This window comes from Bufo gargarizans, chromosome 2 (assembly GCF_014858855.1).
Source record: "Bufo gargarizans isolate SCDJY-AF-19 chromosome 2, ASM1485885v1, whole genome shotgun sequence".
Taxonomy (NCBI): domain Eukaryota; kingdom Metazoa; phylum Chordata; class Amphibia; order Anura; family Bufonidae; genus Bufo; species Bufo gargarizans.
In genome coordinates this window covers 336,296,956-336,308,877 of record NC_058081.1, presented here as the reverse complement: position 1 = coordinate 336,308,877, position 11,922 = coordinate 336,296,956, and the positions used below count along the sequence as shown (strand labels likewise).

Sequence of the window (11,922 nt, the reverse complement as noted above, 5' to 3'; positions counted from 1 at the left end):
TGGAGTAGAATGCACCTCCTCTACCCCCATAGTAGCCCTAGCGACTTTTAAAAGCTCAGGCATAGCTTCAGAAGAGAAATAAAATTTCCTTCTGCTCTCTGAAAATTCTCACTCAGAGAGTTTATCCTCATCCTCCGTATATCTAGAAGAGGAAGCTGAATCACCATAATCTTCAGAATCGGATGAAACATAATCGCCTTATTTGTGATGTTTGGCAGGGGGCTCCGTAAAAGCGGGTTTCTCTGTTTGTAGTGCAGAAATGGCCGCAAAGGAGGACTTAATCTCTTCCTGCATCATAGATCTAATTTCGTCTATAACGGCTGTTCCTCATGGACAATTTTAGAAATGCAGTCCCCGCACAACTTCTTAGGATGGTCATCAGGTAAACGTTTAAAGCATTAAATACACTTTGAGGATCTCTTGGGCTTTCTCAGCGGATCTTTAGCAGTCTGGAACAGCCAAGAAAAAAAACAAAACATTAGAACCAGGGAAAAAGATCCACAATAGTGCGCCCAGATGAAAGAGGAAGAAAACTCTCCCCTATGGGGAACTTACGGACGGCAGGGTAGAGGCATCAGTGTACTCAGACGCAGACATCCTGGAGGATAGCCAGAGAGAGTAAGCACTCACCACAGGACGCTGCAGCAGGGGAATCCATTTGAATTCTCCCGTCCTCAGAAGCCGTCCGCATCACTTCCGGGAACGTAACTGCTGGCCGGAAGTGACGAATTTGTATAGCGCCGCATGGCGTGCAACCCGGCTGTGGCTTTGGTAAACCAGCGGGCGTCTGCGCTTCGGGAGCAGGCCCCAGATCAACCGGAGGCGAGTCTCTCCCTCTCCCCCCTGCCCGGTGTTAGTACAAGACCGCGGGCTGACAGGGGGATTCTGCTGAAGCAGGTACGCGACTCCACAGCCAATTCAGGACCTTCTTCTCAACGGAGACTGCACATGGAGACCTTTCTCCGCCCCTGTCCTCTGTAGGGACAGGAAACACTGGTGTTTGGTGGTGGGAGGGGGGTATTTAAACCTTTCTCTGCTTCCTGCCCCTACAGAGGTCAGGGGTCAATCTCCTTGTATGGCCGTCGTGGTGATGCTATGGAAAAATAAGCTTTCTGCTGTGTGAAATGCAAGGGCGAGAAGTGTGGCAGAATCGCATCGAATCCGCAATAAAAACACAAGTAACACATGCAGTTTTTGGTGCAGAAGAAATCGGTGTAAATTTCCCGCTAGTAAACTTACATACTCATAGGCCTCGTTCACATTTCTTTCTATCACAGACGTGTGCTGTTCACATTTTCTACAGACTGCACCCATTGATTTTAAAAGGGTTTTCTGATATTTGAATACTGTTGACCTCCTCAGGATAGGTCATCAGTATCTGATCAGTGTGGGGCCGACACCTGGGACCCCCACCAATCGTTTTGAGATGGCCGCGATGCTCCTATGAGTGGCCTGGCCTTCTTACAGCTTACCAAGCACAGCGCCGTACATTGTACACTGGCTGTGCTCGGTATTGCAGCTCAGCCCCATACACTTCTATGAGCTGGGGCTGAGCTGCTCCTAGGCCACGTGACTAGTGTTGAGCGAAGTTGTGTTTTAAGTTCGGCGTCTAAAGTTCAGGTTATCGAAGAATCGCGTTATGGATTCCGCTACCATGGTCCGTGGTAGCGGAATCCATAACACGATTCTTCGATAACCCGAACTTTAGACGCCGAACATAAAACACAACTTCGCTCCACACTACGTGACCAGAATGTGACACACGGGGGCAAAAAACACTAGAACCAAACACGGATCAAACATGGCCGGATTTTCCACAGCCGTGGTACCTGTCCACATTGCTTATTATGATTTTTTTTTGTAAAGCTTGAGATCTGCAACATATCCGCATCAAACCCCACCACAATACAAGTTATGGTGCAGAAACAGACAGAAATCCACGTAACCCTGCACATGTACCTCAAGGGCACAGAAGAAAATCCCTATCCTGGTGGAAGGAAATTCCTGCAACACAAGCCCACTCTGCAACGTTAGTCACGTGACAATGGCTGTAGCCGTTACCCTGCCTGCAGACAACATGCTTTGGGCTCACGTCAGAGCACCAGCCTATAGGCTATTTCCTTCATACACCACACTGTCACCCACGGTTACTTCCTCTTGCTACGCGACTGACAAGAAACTGCGGCGGACTTTCAGAACGCGTGACGTCACACGCAGTGTGCGCCGCGACGGCCGCCCCGTGCGTCGTTCCTATGGAGACGGTCTCCTAGCAGCAGCTGCTGGGGTATACTTGCTTATCCCGACCTGATGACATACAGCATGGAGGCGCTGCCTGCCGCCTTCTACGGAGATATAGACGGCAAGAACCCGGTTATAGCAACGTTCGAAAATGAAATCAAGGAGTTTCTTGGATTTATGAGGAAAGTGCAGCGAGCTCCCCCCGGAGAAGCCCGGCAGCAGGACCGCAGACGGGGGTAACACGTCCCTTGGCTCTCTGCCGCTATACCTTTACTTGCTACTGCAATACAATCTGGATAGTAGTGGTGTAAATTGTAATATGTGCTATAGTGCAAGGTTGGTCACTCATGCCCTCCAACCTGTGGCAAAACTACAACTCCCAATAGGTCCTGAGTTGTAGTTTCCACCACTGCTCTAGGTAAATTCCACCTAGACATCCTTAGGGGTGTGATAAAGTCCAAGAACAGAAGATGAGATGCAGGGACGTAGTATCCGTAGGGTTACATCCATAGGGCGGCCATGGGTGACCCAGTCAGGCTCAGTTCACACTGGTGCTGTGGCTACTGTTTCATATGACACAGATTCTTCTGCAGCTGGATTCCCAGAGAATTGACTGCAAATCTCTGGCAGATTTTCTTGAAAAATGTATATCTGATCAGAGTGAAAAATCAACCGTCATCCTTTTAGGGTTTAAAGGGATTGTCCATTTATCTGTTTCCCTAGAGAAGAAAAAATGGCATGCCCATACATTACATGGATGGCCTTTTTATATCAGTGGGTGCTATATAATATGTCATTTCCCCTACCCCTGTCTGATCAGCTAGCCCTCAGGGTAGGGGTCCTTTAAACAAACAAAAAAAGATGAACTAAGTAACCTTTTTTAGTTAGTATACAAAACCTGACCGCTGCAGCCAATCAGGTTTAGGCCTAGGGTGGCCTCTTGCAGAGCCCCCAAAAAGGAGGACATCATACCGGGGACAGTGGCGCACAATAGTTAAATACTATGTACTAGATGCCCAGGTTATACCAGCATGGTCCATATCACTATATACAAGAAGATGTATAAGTTATAAATCTTCAATGGACAATGCTGGTATAACCTGGGTACCTCATGTATATAATGATATATTTACAGTTGGTATAACCTGGGCATCTCAGTCCTGATCAAAAGTTTAAGACCACTTGAAAAATGGCAAAAAAATAATAATCATATTTGGCATGGCTGGATCTTAACAAGGTTCCAAGTAGAGCTTCAACATGCAACAAGAAGAAATGGGAGTGAGATAAAACATATTTTGAGCATTCAATTAATTGAAAATAACGATTAAACTGAAACAGGCTGTTTTTCAGCTGATCAGAAGTTTAGGACCACATGCCTTTAAAAGGCTAAATCTGTGCAAAGATGTGGATTCATTGTCATTTTCTGTCAGGTAGTCACACGTTGTAATGGCAAAGGCAAAAAAGAAAAAACTCCCTTTATGAACGTGGTCGGGTTGTTGAACTGCATAAGCAGGGTCTCTCACAGCGCACCATCGCTGCTGAGGTGGGACGCAGTAAGACGGTCATTTGAAATTTCTTAAATGATCCTGAGGGCTATGGAACAAAAAAGTCAAGTGGAAGACCTAAAAAAATGTCATCAGCACTGAGCCGGAGGATCCAATTGGCTGTCCGTCAAGACACTGGACGATCCTCAACCCAATTAAGGCCCTTACTGGTGCTGACTGCAGCCCCATAACCATCAGACGGCATATGAGACTGAAGGGCTTCAAAAACATAAAACGTCTTCAAAGACCTCGTCTCCTTGAACGCCACAGAACTACTCGTTTGGACTTTGCAAGAGAGCAGCAAACATGGGACATTCAAAGGTGGAAGAAAGTTTTATTCTCTGATGAGAAAAAATTTAACCTTGATGGTCCTGATGGTTTCCAACGTTACTGGCATGACAAGCAGATCCCACCTGAGATGTTCTCTATGCGCCACAGTGGAGGGGGGCGCCATAATGGTCTAGTGTGCTTTTTCCTTCAGTGGAACAATGGAGCTTCAGGAAATGCAGGGGCGTCAAACGACCGCTGGCTATGTCCAGATGTTGCAGAGAGCATTGCTCATGACTGAGGGCCCTCGTCTGTGCGGTAACGACTGGGTTTTTAAACAGGACAACGCTACAGTACACAATGCCCGCAGGACAAGGGACTTCTTCCAGGAGAATAACATCACTATTTTGGCCCATCCTGCGTGTTCCCCTGATCTAAATCCAATTGAGAACCTTTGGGCATGGATGGCAAGGGAAGTTTACAAAAAGCGACAACAGTTCCAGACAGTAGATGGCCTTTGTGCGGCAGTCTTCACCACTTGGAGAAATGTTCCCACTCACCTCATGGAAACGCTTGCATCAAGCATGCCGAAACAAATTTTTGAAGTGATAAACAATAACGGCGGAGCTACTCATTACTGAGTTCATGTTTGGAAGTTGTATTTCTGTTTTGGGGGGGTTTAGTTTTTTTTGGAGGTGTGGTCCTAAACTTTTGATCAGCTGAAAAACATCCTGTTTCTGTTTATTCGTTGTTTTCATTAAATTGAATGCTCAAAAATGTTTTCTCACTCCCATTTCTTCTTGTTGCATGTTGAAGCTCTACTTGGAACCTTGTTAAGATCCAGCCATGCTAAATATGATTTTTTTGCCATTTTTCAAGTGGTCTTAAACTTTTGATCAGGACTGTATAACCTGGGCACATCCTGTATATAATTATATATGTTCAGCTGGTATACATTATACATCTCCTTGTATATAGTGATGTAGACTATGCTGGTATAACCTGGGCATCTCCTGTATATAATTATATATGTACAGCTGGAATAAGTTATACATCTCCTTGTATATAGTGATGTAGACCATGCTGGTATAACCTGGGCACGCCCTGTATATAATGATATATGTTCAGCTGGTATGGGTTATACATCTCCTTGTATATAGTGATATGGACCATGCTGGTATAACCTGGGAATCTCCTGTATATAATTATATATGTACAGCTGGAATAAGTTATACATCTCCTTGTATATAGTGATGTAGACCATGCTGGTATAACCTGGGCATCTCCTGTATATAATTATATATGTACAGCTGGTATAAGTTATACATCTCCTTGTATATAGTGATGTAGACCATGCTGGTATAACGTGGGCATCTCCTGTATATAATTATATATGTACAGCTGGTATGGGTTATACATCTCCTTGTATATAGTGATATGGACCATGCTGGTATAACCTGGGCACGTCCTGTATATAATGATATATGTTCAGCTGGTATAAGTTATACATCTCCTTGTATATAGTGATGTAGACCATGCTGGTATAACCTGGGCATCTCCTGTATATAATTATATATGTACAACTGGTATACGTACGTTATAATTATATGCAGAAGATGCCCAGGTTATACCAGCATGGTCCATTAAACATTTAGAATGTATACCAGCTGTACATTTATAATGATATCCAGGTTATTCCAGCTTAGTCCATATATAATTTATACTCTGATCTATAGTCCTGTAAGTACCTGGGGCAGTAGGATCTGTGCTAACCTTTTGCCTAGTGGGCTGAGTGCTGATTCTGCTGGCTCTTCAAGCACTGGACGGCCTGGAGCAGCAGCGTGGAATCGTGGATGGCAGGCAGTGCCAGTGAGCATTGATCAAAGTGGCACCCACGCTCTGCAGCTGCTCCCTCCTGAACTAAAGGTACACGTCGGATGTGCCACACACGCAGCAGCGCTGATGACGTTGTGACGTCAGTCATACTGTGCGGTCCGGACATGCTGCTAGGCCCGTGCCAACTGCCATCACCCGTGTAACCACAAAAAAAGGAGGAGGACTTCTGGCCGTCCGTCCTGGCCTTGCGCCGATACGAAGGACCAGGATCCTGAAAACCGGACTGTCCGGCTTAAAACCGGATGTCTGGCCACCCTAGTTAGGCCTCATGGATATGACCATTGTTTTTGCGGCTCGGATGCTCATGGGGGCTGCAAAAGATGCAGACAGCACTCTGTCTGCTGTCCACATCCTTTGCTCCGTTCTGTGGCCTGTTTTGCAGACTAGAATAGGCATTTCTATGAGCGGCCCGTTGCAGACCACAAAACACAGCACGAACATGTGCATGTAGCCTTAGTCTGCCGACAGTGGTTGGCAGCAGCGTTCATGTGCAGTATACTGGTCCCTCCCTGCTGTAAATTATGAAAAAGCAGTGGCATGAGGACCAGCTTAAAAGAGAACGGCCCTGGAAAAAGGAGTAGATTGATATATAGTTTTAACTGAAAAGATTCATTTACATCTCTGCCCTTTTTGAGCTCAGGTGCCCAAGTAGGTGGTCTTATCACTCATTGCCCTAAATAATTGCATGTACAGAGATAGAGGTCAGTCACGCAGTAGGATTGCCCACTGGACTTTTAAAGGGGTTGTCCCATCACAGAAAATAGGGGCATATTGCTAGGATATGCCCCCATTGTCTGATAGGTGCCCGCACCTACACCGAGAACAGAGCGCGGAAAGGTGGTGGAGGGCGCACGTCTTTTTCTCATAGACCTCTATTGGTTTTTATTGCCCTGCTGAAAAAACAGTGTTGTGTTTTTTAATGGCGGTTTTTGTACCAACGTATTTTTCACATTCTGCTCTACAGAGGAAGTAACATCAAATGGGGGTAGATGTGTGTACTTTCCTATAAAGTCATACAAAAAATTCTATTAACAAAAAGCTAGATAGTAAAACACAATCAACCTTTTTTTTTTTTTTTTTTTTTTTGGGCCACAAAAAAACACACAATTCAAACTATGTTTAGCAGCAACCTTAGCGTGGTTTCACCCACATAATTTTTTGGGGGGTAAATGCCATTGCAGTTTCTCATTCATGTTTTTAAGCTAAAGCCAGAAATGGATCTAAAAGGATAGAGATGGATAACCATTCTTTTGATTTCCACTGGTTTTGTCTCAAAAACTGCTGTTGCAGCATTTTTTCCACCCAAAAAATATTTTTTCTACATCCCCTTCCGCAATACATGCAGCACACAGAAGTGTTGCATTGCTGCAAAACACTGCATACAAGTATGTCTCAGGCAGATATGTAAATGATTACAGGTGTGTTGTGGTTAGACACTGGGTCTTGCCACAAGAGGGCGTTAAAGTGCCTTCCTTGCTGCACTATAAAAAAACGCTCACAGAGGCTACTTTTGGATATTATACCTCTTGGTGAGAGATTGTGGACTGGTAGACATGCCTCTACAACACATTCAAATATATTTTGCCCAGTTGACAGACTTGAGAGAGGGCGCATCATTGAACTGACAGAAGCAGGATGGTCGTATCAACAAATTGCCTGCCGTTCTGAGCTCGCTGTGGGGTGTTGGGAGAAGTGGTTACATGAGGGCATGCACAAACTGTGAACAGGATCTGGGCAGCCCAGACAGACCACCAGTAGAGAAGATCGTTTGATCCACTGACAGCTCCCACAGTTTTGTTGTCCACCATCCAGACACAGGTAGCACCTTTATTACACACTCCTGTGTCTGCCTGGACCATTTTCAGGCGCTTAGCAGAAAGAAATTTGGTGTCATGGTGCCCATTACGTGTCCTGCCATTTACAGCTAGCCACCATTGACTTTGTTTGCAGTGGTGTTGTGAAGGAGAATCCTGGACTGCTACAGACTGGAACATTATCTATAGCGCCAAGTCCAGGTTCTCCTTGGTATCTGACTAGGCCTCATAGTGAGCACTTCAGTCCTGCCTTTGCTGTGGAGTGACACACTGCTCCAAATGCTGGGTGATGATCTGGGGATCCATCGCAAACGACAGTCTGTCACCCCGAGTGGAGCTATGAGGGACACTAACAACTCAGTGATACTGTATGTAAGGGACACCCTGTGGCCACATGTTTGTCGAACCACAAACATCACTAAAGTATGCATTTTAGGGCTCATGCACATGACTGTTGCCAGTTTTGCTATGCGCAAATTGCAGATCTGCAAAAACGGATATCAGCCGTGTGCATTCCGCATTTTGCAGAACAGAAAGTCCGGTCCATAATAGAACTGTCCTATGCTTGTCTGTAATATGGACAAGAATAGGACATGTGCTGTATTTTTGCAGATGTCACGCAACGCACATACGGATGTGGACTGCACACGGTGCGCTGTCGCATTTTTCATGGCCCCATTAAAATCAATCGATCTGCATCCGACTCGCCAAAAAATGCAGTTTGGATGCAGACCAAAAATAAGTTTGTGTGCATGAGCTCTTAGACTGTCCCTCTATGGTATTGCCATAATAGTACTAACTCATGAACTAAAAGTAATGATATTTATGCTGAACTAGTATGAAATATTTTATTTCCCATTTGGGTACGTCCTGTAGTCAGGTGCATAATATAGGCCAAAACTGTGCTGTTCCTTATTCATGGGAGTCAACCATAAAGAGTATACAAAATCCTGATTATTATATGTTTAAGGCTACATGCACACGAACGTAAGGGCTCTGTTGCAGTCCGCAATGCACGGGCACAGACCGTGGGGCAGCCGCATGCGGATCGCGGACCCATTCACTTGAATGGTGTCCGCGATCCGCATCCGACGGTCCGCACAAAAGTAGTGCATGCGCTACTCTTTTTGCGGTGCAGATGCACGGCCACAAACTCCACTGAAGCACTATGTAGTGCTTCCGCGGGGTTCCGATACGTGCCTCTGTTTTGCGTCTCCGTGATTGCGGACCCATTTAAGTGAATGGGTCCACGATCTGTGATGCGGAATGCACACGGCCGGTGCCCCATGTATTGAGGACCCGCTGTATGCGGGCCGCAATATGGCACCGGGGGGAGGGGGGCACATAGTCGTGTGCATGTAGCCCAAGTCAATATTAGCTCTGGAAAATGTCTTCTCTGTTACTTTACATATATTTTATTATTTTATTGTTTCTCTCTAGATCCAGTACTTTATTTCATATATGGGTCAAGTATAAACCCCGACTGCCAGAGTGGTATTACCAAGAAAAGCTCCTTAAGGTTGGAGACAGCCTTGCCCAGATCAGAGTAAGTCGCAAGGTTATTGCTGGGTGAATCAATAATGTTTTGCAGCATTTTGCTGTGAAGGCTTATGTCTGCCTGACGTTGATATAAAAAGCTCCTACATCTCTTATGGTCACAACGTGAATGCTAGATTCCCTGAGACTGAATCATCTGGCGTCTATCTCCTTGATGTATTGATGAATCATGTCTGTGATTCACTCCATTCAGTCCAGTTAGGAGATATCACATTCTTTGACGATGAAAATGTAGGAAGTTAGACTTTTATGGTCAGTGAAATGTGGAGTGGAAGTGGGAGATCTTTGGAGCTTTACATGATACACTGCCATAACATTATTTTAACCTAAAAAAATACCTCCATTAAACACTTGAATTATCACTACTACTATTTTTTTTAGTAAAAATACATTTCTTATAGTGACATGTAAATGTGTGGAGACAAATGCCACAAATTAAAAAAATAAAATTCAAAGTACAGATACGAAGGAGATAGGTGAAGAGTAGCGTGGATATATGTACCATCTGATGGTGCAAGTGCCCCTGAAATTCAAAGCATTCCCAAATGTATACAGGTTTTGCTCCATCAAAGATTTCCTACAGTTCTCAGGATGGTGTGCTCCTAAAGGGGTAGTCTGGCTTGAGACAACTGAAAACCTATCGTGAGGATAGGCCATCAACATCAGATAGGTGGGAGTTTGACTCTAGGCAACCCTGTCAATCAGCTGTTTGGAGGGGCCACTGCACTGGTGCGAGTGTTGTGGTCTCCTCAGGGGCGTAGCTATAGGGGAAGCAGAGGAAGCGGCTACAAACTCAGAAGGGGCCCACCCAAGAGGACGACACAAGATTTTATTGTCATCTGAGAAAGCGATTTTGACTAGCCACAGGAGTGGACGTTGCACGGGAGGAGGGGGTTTGCGAAGACTTTGCTGGGAGGGCAGGTCCAAACTGACAGAAGACAAGGCCAGCGTAAGTATTCAATTGTATCACTGTCCTGTGGCCCCTAACCAGGTGCATAAGTACCTGATGCTCCTAGTATTAATTAATGCTAAAAGAATCAAATTGTTATGTACTCCCCTTGCAGCTGTGAGGGGTGCTCATGCAGTCCTCTGGGCATCAGCCCACCAGGGAATTGCCCTATAGGGTCTACGGCCAGTCCTCCTTTGATTAGATTGTTGGGGGTCTGACTCCTGGAACCTCCACTGATCAGGAGAATGTGTTCTCAGTTTATGGGTTCTCATAATCAGTGGGCGTCCCAGCAGTCAGACCCCTCAGTCTTATAAATATGTCCTATCCCTTTGCTGTGTTGTATATACATGCGGAAAAAGTCAGTTTGGCCTTGCAAATAGCATGCAAGATATTCATGGCTGATAGAAATACAGTTACATCCTCTGATTCATTTTCAGGAATACAAGCTGGCACTCTTTCAGTGCTATGGGAGGTACCTTGAACAGTTTTGTTCCCTGGATATTGATGATATTTCAGATGTGGAACAATTCAAATCTTCATTTTTTCCAAATGGAACAGATGATGAAAAAGCTGGTCAGATGGTATGTATGATGACACGGTGCTACAATACAGTTTCCTGAAGTCCCTGCATATTAATTGAAACTCTTACATCTCAGTGTTGTTAGGAAATCTCTCCCCTTCTCGTTTCCTCTGTGAAAGTAATGACTCCTCTTATGTCTTTTCAAGAATTTGATGTCAAGTCAAGGAATTGATCCAAGACAAAAGGAAAGTTAAAAGAGTTGTAAGCTTGTCAAATACAATAAATTAAAGGGGTTGTCTCACTTCAGCAAATTGCATTTATCACGTAGAGAAAGTTGAAGGGGTTGTCCCACAAAAAATATTCTACAGTTTTAAAAACAAGCACCTGGATCTGAATATTTTTGTAATTGCATTTAATAAAAAATTTAGTATAGCCACTGAGTTATTCTATAAAATGTATCTGTATAGCGCCACCTCCAGTTTATTTTTTCTTATTTCCTTGTCCGGCTCACTGAGAAGGCCGCACATGCTCAGTTTCAGCCTTCAGCTGCCTCCTGAGCTGTGATAGGGAGAGTATGGACACATCCCCTCAGCTGTGATAGGGAGAGCATGGACACACCTCCTGAGCTGTGATAGGGAGAGTATGGACACATCCCCTCAGCTGTGATAGGGAGAGCATGGACACACCTCCTGAGCTGTGATAGGGAGAGCATGGACACACCTCCTGAGCTGTGATAGGGAGAGCATGGACACACCTCCTGAGCTGTGATAGGGAGCGCATGGACACGCCTCCTGAGCTGTTAGCTTGATCTAGCAGAGCAATGAATAGGGAGATCTCTGGATCCATGCGAGGTCCAGAGCTGGTTCTAGCTTTGTTAGAAAGCGATTGTCATGTACTATATGATGTCTGATTTTCATTTTTTTACATTAATCATGGGATAAATCCTCTAATACAAGGCACTTACTAATGTATTGTTATTATCCATATTGCTTCCTTTGCGGGTTGGATTCATTTTTCCATCACATACACTGCTTGTATCCATTGATTGTGACCTCCCTGCAATCCAGCGACGGTGGTTGTGTGTGTACTCTATAGGAGAAAGCAGCAGCCTCCCTTGTGGCCGGGACGGTTTTTATA

At 45.0% G+C, this 11,922-nt stretch overlaps 1 protein-coding gene across 1 annotated transcript in view; it reads left to right on the top strand.

The window, feature by feature from the left end:
* Positions 1-2,319: 2,319 nt before the first annotated feature.
* The window catches only part of CFAP54 (cilia and flagella associated protein 54), a 383,858-nt gene continuing 374,255 nt past the window's right edge, over positions 2,320-11,922 (top strand). The window contains exons 1-3 of the mRNA XM_044280574.1: positions 2,320-2,474; positions 9,200-9,305; positions 10,703-10,846. Of these exons, the coding sequence (XP_044136509.1) occupies positions 2,320-2,474; positions 9,200-9,305; positions 10,703-10,846 (405 nt within the window). The remainder of the gene's footprint in view (positions 2,475-9,199; positions 9,306-10,702; positions 10,847-11,922) is intronic.